This window comes from Schistocerca gregaria, chromosome 2, assembly GCF_023897955.1.
Source record: "Schistocerca gregaria isolate iqSchGreg1 chromosome 2, iqSchGreg1.2, whole genome shotgun sequence".
NCBI classification, from domain to species: Eukaryota; Metazoa; Arthropoda; class Insecta; order Orthoptera; family Acrididae; genus Schistocerca; species Schistocerca gregaria.
In genome coordinates, this window is record NC_064921.1 from 491702029 (window position 1) to 491717813 (window position 15785).

Genomic DNA, 15785 nt, shown 5'->3' on the forward strand with positions numbered 1-15785 from the left:
TTGTGAATACATAATTTTATCTATGAATTGACACATTTTCATAATACTTCAGTATGATGCAGGACATGAAGTAAATACAGAACCCTTCCAAGTAAAAAGTAGATAATATTAAATTATTTCGTGTTGAAATGGGCACAACCGTCTTACAGATACTTAATACTTTATTAAGATAGACTGCCGTCGTGATGTTTCTGTAGTAAGTTGAAATTTATTTGTACTAGCACAGTGAATATTTTAATTGCGTTTTCCATTAATTTATCGAGCACAACAGCAGCTATTAAAGAGAAATTAATCAGCAACAGTATATTCCTTCACAATATCTAAAACAATCTGACAATGCTCAAGTAGTTTACAAATTCTACGCCTATAGAAACCTACTGGTTCTAACGATGTCATGAAACCAGTGTAGTTTGAAGAGCATTTTCGTCTAGAAATGAATTGCCTTGGTGGTTGATGGATAAAGAGCGGGAAAGGTAAAATTTTACGAGTATACGATAAGAGAGATAACTTCCCTGTCAATACAAGTGCCTCAGAGATGACTTCCCTACCAATCTCCTGGATAGTTTCGTTTCTCAAATCATCAGAGTGTAACACCATACCTGTAATACTCCAACGATTTATTTTGGCTTTTATTTCATTTAATATTACATCGTTAAGCTTCTGTAAATGTGTTTGAGTGAATAGAGAACACAGAATTGTATACTCTTTTCTTTGTACAAACTTTGATGTCATGGTTTTGTTCTATGCAAAGTAGTGTATCTGTCATTTAAATTGTTTGTCCCATTTGCAGGAAACAAAACTCATTATACGTAATTGTAATTTCTGAATGAATAATTTTTTTGTAGAAATGTCAATATGTGAAAATGTTCTGTTTTATTTAATGTATTTGATTACTGTTATCTAAACTGCTGATCCTCACTTAGGGTTCTTATTTATTCTGTATGTAAAAGTTGTTGTGATTCCCCTCGTGCGCAAATTGTGGCTGGCCTAAGTAGAAAAGGTGGAACTGAGAGTCAGTCGGGGACGAGCTACGAGTCGGGGACGAGCTACCAAACTGTGCACTGCCATGTAAAAGTGGCATATTGTCCTGGTTCCGAGAGACGCTTTTTCTGCTACTTTCCAGTGCCTCGGATGGATGGATAAACAGCTGGAACTATTCTAGAAATTTGTATCTATCATCGCCACCAAGAAATGACAGAGTCCAGCAATTCTACCTGTAATTCCACCTACCAACATGCAATCGCTACCTCACTGCGCAATCTCTGTAATGGAGCACTATAGTATGTACAGTGAAGGATCAGCTTAATGGATGTGTTAGTGTGCTCAAATATAAAGTAATTTATAACTGAATTTATGTACCTACCTTGATTTTTCTCCTTATCATAACACGTCTCAGGTTCCTCTCCGTTTGAACTAAAGTGATTTCCGAGCGTCTTTACTGAAAGAACATTAAAGCCCAGTGTTTATGCTAATTGATGCTTCTTGAACATAGTAAAAAGAAAGTCGAAGTTAAAGTTTCAAGACAGTGAGTTAAAGTTAATGCTGCTTGCTGAAAATAATTTTCCTAGTAAAACTGGTTATTAGTGTGTTGTTGCCAACTTCAAATTAAAAGTTCTTAAGACTGAGGCTTATAAAGTTTTGCTTAGTAAATGATCACATTGCTGCCTGTTGTGAATGGCAGAAGGTGAGTCAGTATCTTAAATATATGTTAATTTTGTCTCTCACTGTAGTAAAAGTGGAAAACTGCAGTTGTGAAACGTTATATACTTACGTTTGCTAAGTGTTTGTCTCTATTGTGTATTAGAAGTGAATATGAGTAGTATAACAGGGTCCACAGTTTGTCTATTGTGTTAATGCTCGTTAACATGTAACGGAAAGACCATTAATTATGAAAAACCACAATTTCTTTATTCAAATGATAGTGAGAAGCAACCTGTTAGTGGTTCCAATTAACATTCATTTTAAATAGTAAAGTATTTAACTGAGAGAGACTTAACCTATATCCAATTAATGATTCTGCAGTGAATAGTAGCAATAACGTTATAAAGACCATTCAGTTTGTGTAATCCCTGAAAGTAATAGTGTGTTTCGGTATCTGTTATAATTTTGCAAATAGTTTGTGCTGCTCTAACTGTTAGTTTCAATCTTACTGTAAACATATGTATGTATCAGAGTTCACTGCACTCGCGTGTGACAAAGTATAGGTTGCGTTTATCCATTAAAGTTACTAATAACTATTTTCTTGAACGAGAATGTTAATAATTCTCTTGCCTAGTTAGGCTGGTGACCGTTTTCTTTATCCATTAAGCAGTACAGGCCTAAATATTGTTTGTTACTGTTCAAATAATTACGTAATTCTGACTTTCACTTCCGATAAGCCACCTCCGTTAGGTACAACACGGTCAACATAACAAAATTCCTCTCAGAGGGTAACACTGCTCTGTTGCTTTATACCATAATTGTTTTAACTAGATAATTATATTTCATGACTTGCTACCTACTTTAAGGTTATGGTATAGCAGTAGCAGACGGGAGTGTTATAAGAGTGCATTATCATTCAGTAGCACACGTGATGAAGTTTTGTTTGTCGATTTTCTTACACCACTACCGAAAGGTGTCTCAGTTGTTGACAACAAATTCCAGCTCTGATGGACAACCCTGGGAAAGGATTCGAAAGTGCAAAACACACTTTTGAAGCTATCAGATGGAAAATAATTTGTTCACACTACTCTTTGCTCGAGTTTACGTCTTTTGGTAGGGCTCAGCCACTCATTTATTCTTAGGAAGTTAACGATAAAGGCATCATAACTCGTCACCGGTAACAGTATTGCATAGGAATGCTCAATGAGCGACCTGATGACGTTCAAGCAAAACTGCAATAATAGTCACTCTGCTAATTTTTGTTGTTTCGAATTAGAGTAAGCAGTACTCCTACACCAGATTTCTGAACCGTGGCTGTTGAATGCAAATGTCGCATGATGGTTAAATGGCAATCTATCACTTGTATCAGTAGTCGAGACTTCCCTAATGTGGAAAATCTTTCATGACAGAACGATCTTTGTTGAAACGAGATTTTATTTTTCTGGGGTATTTTCCCCAAAAGCACACGCTACACTCACAGTTCAAATCTTTCGAGCTGCCTCCTCGGCACTCACCCCTCTTTTATAGCAAAAGTAAATATTGTGATGCAGATATTATACCTTTTTCCACTTGGGACCCAATTTTAGAGCTCTTATCCACAGTTCGTGATTTTCAAGTGTGCAAGATCCAATGCATAACAGCAAGATGATAACTAGAACTTCAAATTCGAAAATGACAGTTGATACATACACTGACAGCGTCGCGCTGCTTACACCTGGGCGGTGCCCGATTTCAGGCGGCCGGTGGCGTCTGGTCGGTGGCCGGTAGCGGCTGCAGCGCGAGGAAACGCTCGAGCATAAGCTGTTCTGACAGCAAGCAGCCACAAGCTGTCCTACGAAATTGTTTTTGGAATTATTTGTTATTACTCGTGGGTAGAATGTGAAGCGAATTATCTTCAATGTCCAATCAGACTCATAACTTTAGACGAGAGCTGGAATGTCGTATATATATAAAAAATTAAAAAAACATACGCAGTTGGTCGAGAACACACTAATATACGTTTCGAATGCACGACGATTACCACTTTTTTTAATCTCATTTTGTTCGATATTGTTCGTTGCTTTTGATCGGTACGGATGTCTCATGACAAACTTTTTTTTTCTTTTTTCTTTTTCTTTTTTTTTACGGAGACCAGCTAACCTTCTGATACTTACGCATCTTACAGTGGTGAGAGATTGTGCAGATGGCCAGACTTAGCGTTATTAAGACTGTACGTGGTACAACCCGAAATTTTAATTTTATGGTCTTCCTTTTATGTTAATTGTGATTATTATTTGTTCTTGTATGTTTCCTTTCTTATGAGTTTTGTGGAAGTTTGCAATCAAATTTATGTAGCCTACAGAAATCTTTCTGCAAATTTTTGCCAGAGAGGTCGAGAGGTAACGTAAGGGTTTTGTTTTATGCAGAAAATTGTAATTTTGGCGATTTTTGGAAGTCATAGGGACATATGAAGCTTCAACAGCATCTGAGTAATAGCGGGCAACATCTCTGCCAAAGAGGTTGCACTGTGAGAACCTTTGCTTGTGAGTGGAGTGCGTTCTTGGGGAGAAAAGAGCCAAGTTGTATCGTGTGACAAGTAAGATGTGCTTAGGCCATGCTGTCTGCAACCAATAATTTTCATATATTATTTTTCATTTATGGAAAGATATTTTGTAAATTCATTCAAAAGTCTTCGAAAGGTACTGTAGTAGAGTATTTGCCGAGACATCCAAGCATAGTCATTAATTTGGTCACGGGTTTACAACTGGAAATTTTTAAGATAACATATAAATGTGTAATTTACTTAGCTTTTTTAAAAAATAAATATCATACATGTTTGTGAGAAAGCAAAGAGAATTGTTCACGTTCTTCCACTCGTAATGAAAGTGAATTTTTAATACTTCAAGTGTTAAAGTATTTTGTCTTAGTAAATCTTTTAATACAGTTACCTTATTATTTTTCCATCAATCAGTCTTTGTCTCTTTATTGCATATTTCACGTATGTAATTTTGCCTCCCCAAGTTTCTCAGTAACAGAACTTTAATTGACAGGCTTCTCGGATAAAGAGCATTAGTCCAAATTCGAGTAAATTGAGTTAGTGCTACCACCATGTAGTGTGTATATGAATGCATCTGATGATAATATTGTGTTGGCTAAAAGTGCATTAGTCCAACAGAAAACGATGGTTATAATATAGGCGGTCCAGGAAAAACAGCATACGTCCAGGAAAAACAGCCCTAGTCGTGGACTACTGCTGCTTTTACATGAAATAGCGACGCAAGGTGCTGCATTACAGTGGCAGGCCCTGAAACTAATCTTGTCAACAGAGACGTTGTGTTTTCGAGAAAGATATGCTGCCCTTCGAAGGTGCATTGCTTGTGAGAAGGTGTTTAATCAGAAACACAGATGGAGAACTGAAGGGTTTGACTAGCCTTTGCATAAGGAGAGGAATATATATACTAGAGAGCTGATACAGCTGGGACAGAACATACAAAGTGCAAAGCACGTGGACCACGTTGTACCGCTGACTGCAGGTAAGATACAAGATGATTTCCCAGACGTTTATTGTGAATCTGCATCCTATTGTCTGTGTTAACGTACTGACTGTTTTAGAAAACGTTTTTGAGTCAAATGGCTCTAAGCACTATCTGAGATCATCAGTCCCCTTGACTTAGAACTACTTAAACCTAACTAACCTAAGGACATCACATCCATGCCCGAGGCAGGATTCGAATCTGCAACCATAGCAGCAGCTCGGTTCCGGATAAACGTTTATAGTGCGTTGCACTTTGCAGTGATAGTAGTATCACATGACCCCACATTGAATGTGGTTTCATTTTCAGGTGTGAATGCTTTCACTGCTTTCATCAGATATTACGTGAAGGAAGTGAGCACATCTTTCAAACGTTTCATGCACTGGAAAACATAGGTAATTAAGATTTTCTCTTTGCTGGGCTGATTAATGTGCATCACGTATTTCGAAGACGTCCCCATGTTGCTGAGTCCAGTGGCATAGATCATTGTGCTGCTTATATATACGAAGTAAGATTGGATGATAAGGATGTGCCAATTTCTCTGAAAGCATTTATAAAGCTTCATGGCATAACTGACTAGGGTAGAACATACAAAGTACAAACCACGTGCAGGATTCAAATGTCTTTGGTAGTTCACGGCACATCCCCCCAAAAGATATGCATGGTAACCATGAGAACCCACGTAATGTATACCCGTCAGTAGATTCAGACCTTATCTTGCCCCATATCATATCATTTCCTCTCTTGCAGTCTCATTATTTGCTCTGACACAGCCCCAACGTGAAATGTCTACCGGAAGATATGTCAGTGAAAAGGTTGCACGGAATGTTTCTAGCACAATATCAACTGGATATTCCTTAAAAACTATCGGCCCATCTTCTCCAATTACAACATATAGTTCAGCTTCCCACAGTCGGACACATGCACGTTTTGTGGTTCGCTGACGTTGAACAGTGCAGACCCTGGGAGACAATGAGAAGTTGAGAACAGAGAACAAGCTTCACTTTCGCAAAGCAGAAGCATTCAGACAACAAAACAGAATGTTCAAGGCAAAAGCTCAAACCAATGAGGTGACATGCATTAGCATTGATTATATATAAAATCTTCCGCTGCCACACATTAAATCCAGGCAGTTTTGGTATCATGTTTTTGGTATGCACTCCCTAGCTGAAGACCGTGTTACTATATTTACTTATCATGAAGTCGACGAGAAAAAGGGAGCCAATGATGTTACATCAGTGCTATTTACCTAAAACAATCAAATGACAATTCTAAACATTTAGTTCTAATAAGTGATGGTGCACCTAGACAGAACAAAAACCATGTAATGGTTTATTTCTTCTCTTTTCTAGTGCATGACTAAAATGTTTCGTAGCATAACGTACTTATTTCCAATATGGGGTCACAGCTACCTCCCAAATCACCAAGACCTTGCCCTCATCGAATACAGAAAAGAAAGCTCAGTGCAGTAGAATCTCCTAATGACTGGATATAAGTAATATCAAGATCACAAAAAATCCATCACCATTTAATGTCCAAGGAGTGCAATATAGCGATTTTATTCAGTTCAGAGCAACTTTGGCCGCATACTTTATGAATCGTCACAGATCTCCAATACAAATTAAAACAGTGAAAGTGCTCAAGACAGAGCAGGGACATCCATCTATAAAACTTAGGGATACATATTCAGGCCCGTGGAGGACCAATGTCATTTGCAATAGCGTTCCATTTTCACGGGAAATTAAACAAAAGCAAGCATACAGTGCAAGGTTACCAATACCTCCAGCCAAGATAGCGGACCTGCAAAACGTGATGCAATATTTGAGCAAGTACGACAATGGAGCTGTTTATAACAAACTTTGCATGGCTGCTAAACACAACAATCAACAAGCTGACATTGACTGTGATGACATAGCAGTGGATGTGATGAATGACCAGCTGACGGTAGCTGTTCTACGAATGTAAACTGCATGTATTACAGGTTCAGTTCACCATAATGGTATTAAAGACTCCTTGAACAAAGGTGTGCGGTCTCTTTGTGTCACAGAAGCTTACATATAATAAGCACTCGAAATGTAATATTTTTTGTATGTTTATGATACATTGTTATACTTTGAATGCATCGTAGCAGAAAAAATGTATTCATGATATCAATATTTTTCAAGCATAAATGACATATTTCCATCATAGTTTTTTTCTCTAGTGCGAAATATAACACTTTATGTATTTGCAAATGCATACTATTTTCTTATTGTATAGACATATCCTTAAGCAACACCAAATTCTATATATACCGCTGCATTATAGTGGTGGACAGTTTCGTCTCGTTTCCCAAAAACTTGATTATGGAGTAATGTTGTTTTCTCCAGTAGCCCTTTAATTGAGAATGATCATTGCAGTAATTACATTTATTAGCACTGAAGTTTTGTCTATGTCTCTATAGTTTAAAGCAGGCATTGCACATTCCGCTACTAGTTGTTTGAATTTTTATTTTTTAACTAGCATAGCAGCAGCAACTGCAGTAGTTTTTAGATACAATAGCAGAGCATTAATTCATTGCTCAAACAAGCAAATAATATGTGATAAATTAACATTTCAACACCGACGTACTTTTCAGACAGTGCATTTTTGGTAGTTCTTTATATTCCATATTTTTCTAGCAGCCAGGTTGCTTGTATTCTTACTAACTGAACAGTTTTCTTAAACTTAACAGAACAGACTATACTTTCGCCAGGAGCGTTGTATACACATTTAAACGTCGAATTTCTGATTAACTTTTGCGTTGCTCATCACCTTTCAAGAATTACGAGATTACTTACGAACTTAACTGTTTCTCTAATCACGAGTTCAACTTCACATTACCACACAGACAAAATACCAATAAATATTACTATACACTGCCATACAACAGAAACAAATTAGCCACTTTGAACGTGAAAGTGAGTGAGACAGGGTTGCAGCCTAACCCCACTGTTACCAGATCTGTAGAATGGCAGCAGAAGTAGAGAGGACATAAAATACAGACAAACAAAAGCAAGAAAAACATTTCTGAAGAAGAGATATTTGTTAACAGAGAAGCTTTTTCGAAAGGTATTTGCATGGGAGTGTAGTCTTGTATTAAGGCGGGACAAATCAGACAAGAAGAAAATGCAAGGTTTTGAAATTTGGTGGTATAGAAAAAACTGATGATTACTTAGGTAGATCGATTAACTAATGTAGATGTACGGAATCGAATTGCGGAAAAAAGAAATTTTTGGTACAACCTGACTAGAAGAAGGGATGTGTTGCTAGGAAACATCATGAGGCTCCAAGGAATGATCAATTTAATACTGTAAGGAACTGCTCGGTGGTGGAGATAGAAGAGGGGGGAGGGACAAGGGGTCCAAAAACCCCGCCCCCCCAGCAGAACCATGAATTTTTTTCTTTGGTTTAAAGCCGTCCACACTAAAAGATGGCAATTATTAGTGTAATGAAAATGAGATTAAATTTTGCTGGTTGAACAGTTACAGTGACCGTACATCGCAATGTTTTACACCAGTGAGAAGTATCACGGCGTCTATAAGTTGTTCAGGCTATTGATTATCATACAGGTCCAATCATTTTGCCATGAACGTAATACTTTAACCATGGTACTGCACAGGCTTAGCCGTTTCGGAAATGCTTCCACCCTTGGGTCGAAAATCAATGATCATGCCCTTCTGGTTGTCGGATAAATCGCTTCCTTTCCGTGTTACGACAACCACTGCACTGTTTTCTGTGTCTCCCAACACACTTTATATGCCCTTCCTTGATAGTGCTGCCACCTGCCATCTGTGAGTAGTTACTGCACACTGACGTCGAACATAGGCGGTTGTCACATTAATATGACTGGGCCATGTATATAGTACCGCAGTTTTACTATTTTACTTTAAAAAAAGATTATTTCACTGATGCTTTCAAAGGTCTTTTTTGACCTACTGACTACATAATAGTTCCTAAAACGTTGCAATACGAACGTGAAATGTTCAGAGTTGAAATGTTCTGACATAGAGCCAAAATAATTATAATTACTATGGATTAAATAGTCTAGCCAACGAAGGAAAATTAGGAGAAAAAAATCGCATAATAGCAGATTTTTGTAGAGTGGTAGGGGGAGTGTCATGAACAGCATACTAAAAAATCCTGTGAGGGTTCAGGTGAGGGGAAGGGAATACATCACTGCGGAAGTAAATAAATTGTGACACAAGCTCTTCTCAAAGAGTACTTGATTGGAATGGATCATTAAATAAATATTGCAAGCAAGTTTGCTTTACTTGTTGGTACATCTACATGGATGTTCTGCAATTCACATTTAAGTGCCTGACAGAGGGTTTATCGAAACACCTTTACAATAATCCCCTATTATTCCACTCTCGAACAGCGCGCGTAAAAAACGGAAACCTATATTTTCCCCGTGCGAGCTCTAATTTCCCTTATTTTATTATGATGATCGTTTATCTCTAAGTAGGCCAGCGCCAAGAAAATATTTTCGCTTTCGGAGGAGAAAGTTAGTGATTGAAATTTCGTGAGAAGTTTACGCCGCAACGAAAAACGTCTTTGTTCTAATGGTGCCCATCCCAAATTCTCCATCATGTCCATGACACTCTCTCCCCTATGTCGCGATAATATAGAACGTGCTGCTCTTCTTTGGACTTTTTCGATGTACTCCGTTAATCCTTATCTGGTAAGGAACACGCATCGCGCAGCACTACTCCAAAAGAGGTCGGACAAGCGTAGTGTTGGCAGTATCGTTAGCAGGTCTGTTACATTTTCTAAGTGTTCTGCCAATAAATCGCAGTCTTTGGTTTGCCGCGCCCACAACTTTTTCTATGTGTTTTTTACCAATTTAAATTGTTCGTAATTGTAATTCCTATGTATTTAGTTGAATTTATAGCACTTAAATTAAACTCATCTATGGGAGAGCATAAGGGAACAATTGACAGGAATAGGGGAAAGAAATACAGTAGAAGAAGAATGGGTAGCTCTAAGGGATGAAGTAGTGAAGGCAGCAGAGGATAAAGTATGTACAAAGACGAGGGCTGCTAGAAATTCTTGGGTAACAGAAGAAATATTGAATTTAACTGATGAAAGGAGAAAATATAAAAATGCAGTAAATGAAGCAGCCAAAAAGGAATACAAACGTCTCAAAAATGAGATCGACAGGAAGTGCAAAATGGCTAAGCAGGAATGGCTAGAGGACAAATGTAAGGATGTAGAGGCTTATCTCACTAGGGGTAAGATAGATACTGCCTACAGGAAAATTAAAGAGACCTTTGGAGAGAAGAGAACCACGTGTATGAATATCAAGAGCTCAGATGGCAACCCAGTTCTAAGCAAAGAAGGGAAGACAGAAAGGTGGAAGGAGTATATAGAAGGTTTATACAAGGGCGATGTACTTGAGGACAATATTATGGAAATGGAAGAGGATGTAGATGAAGACGAAATGGGAGATACGATACTGAGTGAAGAGTTTGACAGAGCACTGAAAGACCTGAATCGAAACAAGGCCCCCGGAGTAGACAACATTCCATTAGAACTACTGACGGCCTTGGGAGGGCCAGTCATGACAAAACTATACCAGCTTGTGAGCAAGATGTATGAGACACGCGAAATACCCTCAGACTTCAAGAAGAATATAATAATTCCAATCCCAAAGAAAGCAGGTGCTGACAGATGTGAAAATTACCGAACTATCAGTTTAATAAGTCACAGCTGCAAAATACTAACGCGAATTCTTTACAGACGAATGGAAAAACTGGTAGATGCGGACCTCGGGGAGGATCAGTTTGGATTCCGTCGAAATGTTGGTACACGTGAGGCAATACTGACCTTACGACTTATCATAGAAGAAAGATTAAGAAAAGCAAACCTACGTTTCTAGCATTTGTAGACTTAGAGAAAGCTTTTGACAATGTTGACTGGAATACTCTCTTTCAAATTCTAAAGGTGGCAGGGGTAAAATACAGGGAGCGAAAGGCTAATTACAATTTGTACAGAAACTAGATGGCAGTCATAAGAGTCGTGGGGCACAAAAGGGAAGCAGTGGTTGGGAAAGGAGTGAGACAGGGTTGTAGCCTCTCCCCGATGTTATTCAATCTGTATATTGAGCAAGCAGTGAAGGAAACAAAAGAAAAATTTGGAGTAGGTATTAAAATTCATGGAGAAGAAGTAAAAACTTTGAGGTTCGCCGATGACATTGTAATTCTGTCAGAGACGGCAAAGGACTTGGAAGAGCAGTTGAACGGAATGGACAGTGTCTTAAAAGGAGGATATAAGATGAACATCAACAAAAGCAAAACGAGGATAATGGAATGCAGTCAAATTAAATCGGGTGATGCTGAGGGAATTAGTTTAGGAAATGAGACACTTAAAGTAGTAAAGGAGTTTTGCTATTTAGGAAGTAAAATAACTGACGATGGTAGAAGTAGAGAGGATATAAAATGTAGACTGGCAATGGCAAGGAAAGCGTTTCTGAAGAAGAGAAATTTGTTAACATCGAATATAGATTTATGTATCAGGAAGTCGTTTCTGAAAGTATTTGTTTGGAGTGTAGCCATGTATGGAAGTGAAACATGGACGATAACTAGTTTGGACAAGAAGAGAATAGAAGCTTTCGAAATGTGGTGCTACAGAATAATACTGAAGATAAGGTGGATAGATCACGTAACTAATGAGGAGGTATTGAATAGGATTGGGGAGAAGAGAATTTTGTGGCACAACTTGACTAGAAGAAGAGATCGGTTGGTAGGACATGTTTTGAGGCATCAAGGGATCACAAATTTAGCATTGGAGGGTAGCGTGGAAGGCAAAATCGTAGAGGGAGACCAAGAGATGAATACACTAAGCAGATTCAGAAGGATGTAGGTTGCAGTAGGTACTGGGAGATGAAGAAGCTTACACAGGATAGAGTAGCATGGAGAGCTGCATCAAACCAGTCTCAGGACTGAAGACAACAACAAAAACAACATATAACCGAAGTTTAATGGATTCCTTTTAGCACTCTTTCACACTTTTCATTATTTAGGGTCAACTGCTAATTTTTGCATGGCTTAGGTATCGTTTCTAAATCGTTTTGCAATTTGTTTTGATCTTCTGATGCATACACTAGACGATAAACGACAGCATCATCTGCAAACATCCCAAGACGGCTGTTCATATTACCTCCTAAATCGCTTATATCGATACGGAACAGCAGAGGAGCTTGTAACGCTACCTTGGGGAATGCCAGGAATAACTTCTGTTTTACCACATTGTATGAAGGAAAGTATTGTAACACTAGAGATGGATAGAACGAAGGCAAGTAGACTTCCGATAGAAACAAAAAACTTTTATGAGGTTTAAAAGTGCTCTATATTTGATACATCTTTAATTTTGTAAGGATGAAAGTATTTTCAAATTGGTAATATTTTTGTTAGCTTTTTGAGTGACAACATTCTTGATTCTCAAATATTTGAATTAACACTGAACGAAGCTACAAAGTGGAGATTTTAAAACAAATGTTATTGTTACATTTGCCATACATTCAGGACTATTTTCTCGCTGATACCCATATTGATATAAGTTGAATCTAACTAACTGGCCCCATAAAATTATTTAATGCAAAAGCAATGACGTAAAAAAAACTATATTTTCACTCCGATATATTGTCAACATTTATATGACACAGATAATTTATCGCAATGTCTTTATTTTACAAAATTTTACCACCTCTAAATCGCACAATACCATTCACTGAACCATATTGAGTATGGCTTCAGTCGTTTGAATATCTGGTTTAGAGAAAATTTCAGGCGTTTTAACAGGTGTCGATATGGGTCCACACGTTTCCGTTGTTTGCTCCGCAGTGAACTACATTCGACGTTCCATATACTCATCCTTTAACGTAAATGAGGTAGTCTGAATTATAACTTAGATAACAGGTAAGCCTGATCAATCCGTATTCAAAAGATAAATAGATTATTTGTGTTGACTGATCCACCGGTGTTGATAACAAAAGATATCTGTGTGCTCACGTCTGGAATTGCAACACAACCTACTTATTGCTCCATTTTAGAAAACATTTGTTAGGTGAGAGGGTCGTGTGCCGGTCTCGTCATGCAGCAGCTACTGCTGTGGATGCTACTCGTCTCAACAGCGGTCGGTCAGGTGGGTTGGCCCAACCAGAAGCAAACGCTATCTCTAGCTGCTTCACTTCTTTATTGTGCCTACGAAGCGAAAGTTGGAAGAGAAGTAATAATCGTAACCATATGTAAGTATAGTAGTCTATATTAGTTATATAATGATGACAGTAGCAAAACATGGAACTTATAACTATTTTGACTCTGTGAGAAGCTACTGCCATGATTTAGGTTTCTCTAGTTATAATCATTGTCGCTATATGCTTCAGCGTACACAGAAAAATATTAGGATATTACAACTGTGACTTCAGACCACTCAACAGAGCAATTAGGTGTTCTGAAAACAGATACAACAATGCAAGGAATAGTAATGGCTTTCTGTGATCTGGCAAACGCAGTTGCGTATCTTCAGCTACAGATGTTCTGCTTATATGAAACTTCAACCCCCGCACATGTCGGCCACAGTTTTATCACTTCTTGGCACAATTCTAAACATTGACATCTTCCACATAAAAAGCAATTCTTCCCTTGGGCACTGATGCGAACTTCGTGGTACCAAACATTACATTTTTGACAGCCAATCCAGTCACCTTTTGCCAATTATTCTGCTCTATAATTATTCAAGAAACAAACTCCACTATATTCTCGTTGTTTGCTGGCCATTTGAAGGTTTTAATATTTCTTGCATCATTACCCATAAACCTAAACTTCTGTTTATTGTTCTTGTTGCATTTGTTTATTTCTTTCTTTGTTCTCTGTTGAAAAAGATTTCTTTTGCTGCGGAAATTCTCCAGGTTTTCATAAGAAGTGAGTCAAACTGATGGATTTGTTTTCCTTTTCCGAGACGATAATTCTCTAGAGTTGGCAAAACATAGGCTTACTTGACAGAATCGCACCTCACCCTCCCTCCCTCTCCCCTTCTTCTATCCTGTTTTTTTCCTCATGTACTCCCTCTCTGACTCCCTTACATTTTTGACAGCCAATCCAGTCACCTTTTGCCAATTATTCCGCTCTATAATAATTCAAGAAACAAACTCCACTATATTCTCGTTGTTTGCTGGCCATTTGAAGCTTTTAATATTTCTTGCATCATTACCCATAAACCTAAACTTCTGTTTATTGTTCTTGTTGCATTTGTTTATTTCTTTCTTTGTTCTCTGTTGAAAAAGATTTCTCTTGCTGCGGAAATTCTCCAGGTTTTCATAAGAAGTGAGTCAAACTGATGGATGTGTTTTCCTTTTCCGAGACGATAATTCTCTGGAGTTGGCAAAACATAGGCTTACTTGACAGAATCGCACCTCACCCTCCCTCCCTCTCCCCTTCTTCCATCCTGTTTTTTTCCTCATGTACCCCCTCTCTGACTCCCTTCTCTCTCCCGAAATCTTTTTATTTCCCCTCCACTGTCTTCCCCAGTCCTTCTTGTGTCCACCATGCCCACCTTTTTTCTATATCCTCTCCCTCCATCGGCTCCCCCCATTTTTTTCCTTTTCCTCGCCTTCCCCCCTTTTTCCCCCTCATCAGTCCAGGTCCTTCCCCCGCCCCCATCTGCCGCCGTGTCGACTCCATAGTGCTGTTTTAAGTGAATGTTCAGTGTCGTGCATCCCCTGTCAGTGTTGCGAACAGCCATGATACTGTCGCTAGTTGTGTTTTTTATCTCGTGTGAACAGGAACCAGACTGTCGCCATGTTTTGTTTTTTGTTTTTTTTAATTTTGCCTGTCTAATTACTGTGTGTCTTCACCCGCATCGTCAACGCCATGTTTTCATATTTTAAATTCCACACTTTTCCGGTATTTTACAGTTTTTTTACAATGTCAGCATTTTATCACCTGTTTTTATTGTTTGTTTATATTCTCATTATGTTTTTTAACTTTTCTGTAGGCTGTAGAGCGTTCTATTACGCTGCTGTCAGTGGCGGCGGAAACTCTGTGCTTGGCAAGAAATCGTACTAAATGAATGTGTAACGACGAAAACGCAAGAAATAAGATTGTTATCTGACACAAAAAGTAAAAACACCACATCATCAATGAAAAAAAAATCTATGACGAGTTGTAGATTGCTTAGTAGACCTAAACCTACTAGCATAAATATCCAACAGCTCCATGTGAGAAGTAAAATAATCAAACTCAGTGAATATAGCTGGGTGAAAGTAAAACTACAAAGATGTCTTGCCTAAGGCGGAATTTCTCTCTAATTTCCTTAGCAATTACGGAAACTAGAAGGACTCAAACATTCACAAGATGATTATGTAAACGGAGTCCTCGAAATCATGGTTCCCTGACATGTTCCACATTTTAAGTATCAGAAAATTTCGTCCATTGCCAGTCTTAATGAAAATATTTCTTTTACAGGGAAAAACACCAAAGCGTGAAACATATCAACCTAATCAACATCCATGGACGAAACTCCAGTCTCGTAAGTACTTACGGTCCATACGGAATCTGATACAAAATAATAGCCTAATGCCTTTTATTTTATGGCCTGTGTGGTGTGAAATAT

The 15785-nt window shown here is 38.1% G+C and overlaps 1 protein-coding gene across 1 annotated transcript in view; it reads left to right on the forward strand.

The window, feature by feature from the left end:
- Positions 1-13242: 13242 nt before the first annotated feature.
- The window catches only part of LOC126336195 (chymotrypsin-like elastase family member 1), a 64883-nt gene continuing 62340 nt past the window's right edge, over positions 13243-15785 (forward strand). Inside the window, exons 1-2 of the mRNA XM_049999702.1 lie at positions 13243-13316; positions 15638-15701. Of these exons, the coding sequence (XP_049855659.1) occupies positions 13266-13316; positions 15638-15701 (115 nt within the window). The 5' untranslated portion in view covers positions 13243-13265. The remainder of the gene's footprint in view (positions 13317-15637; positions 15702-15785) is intronic.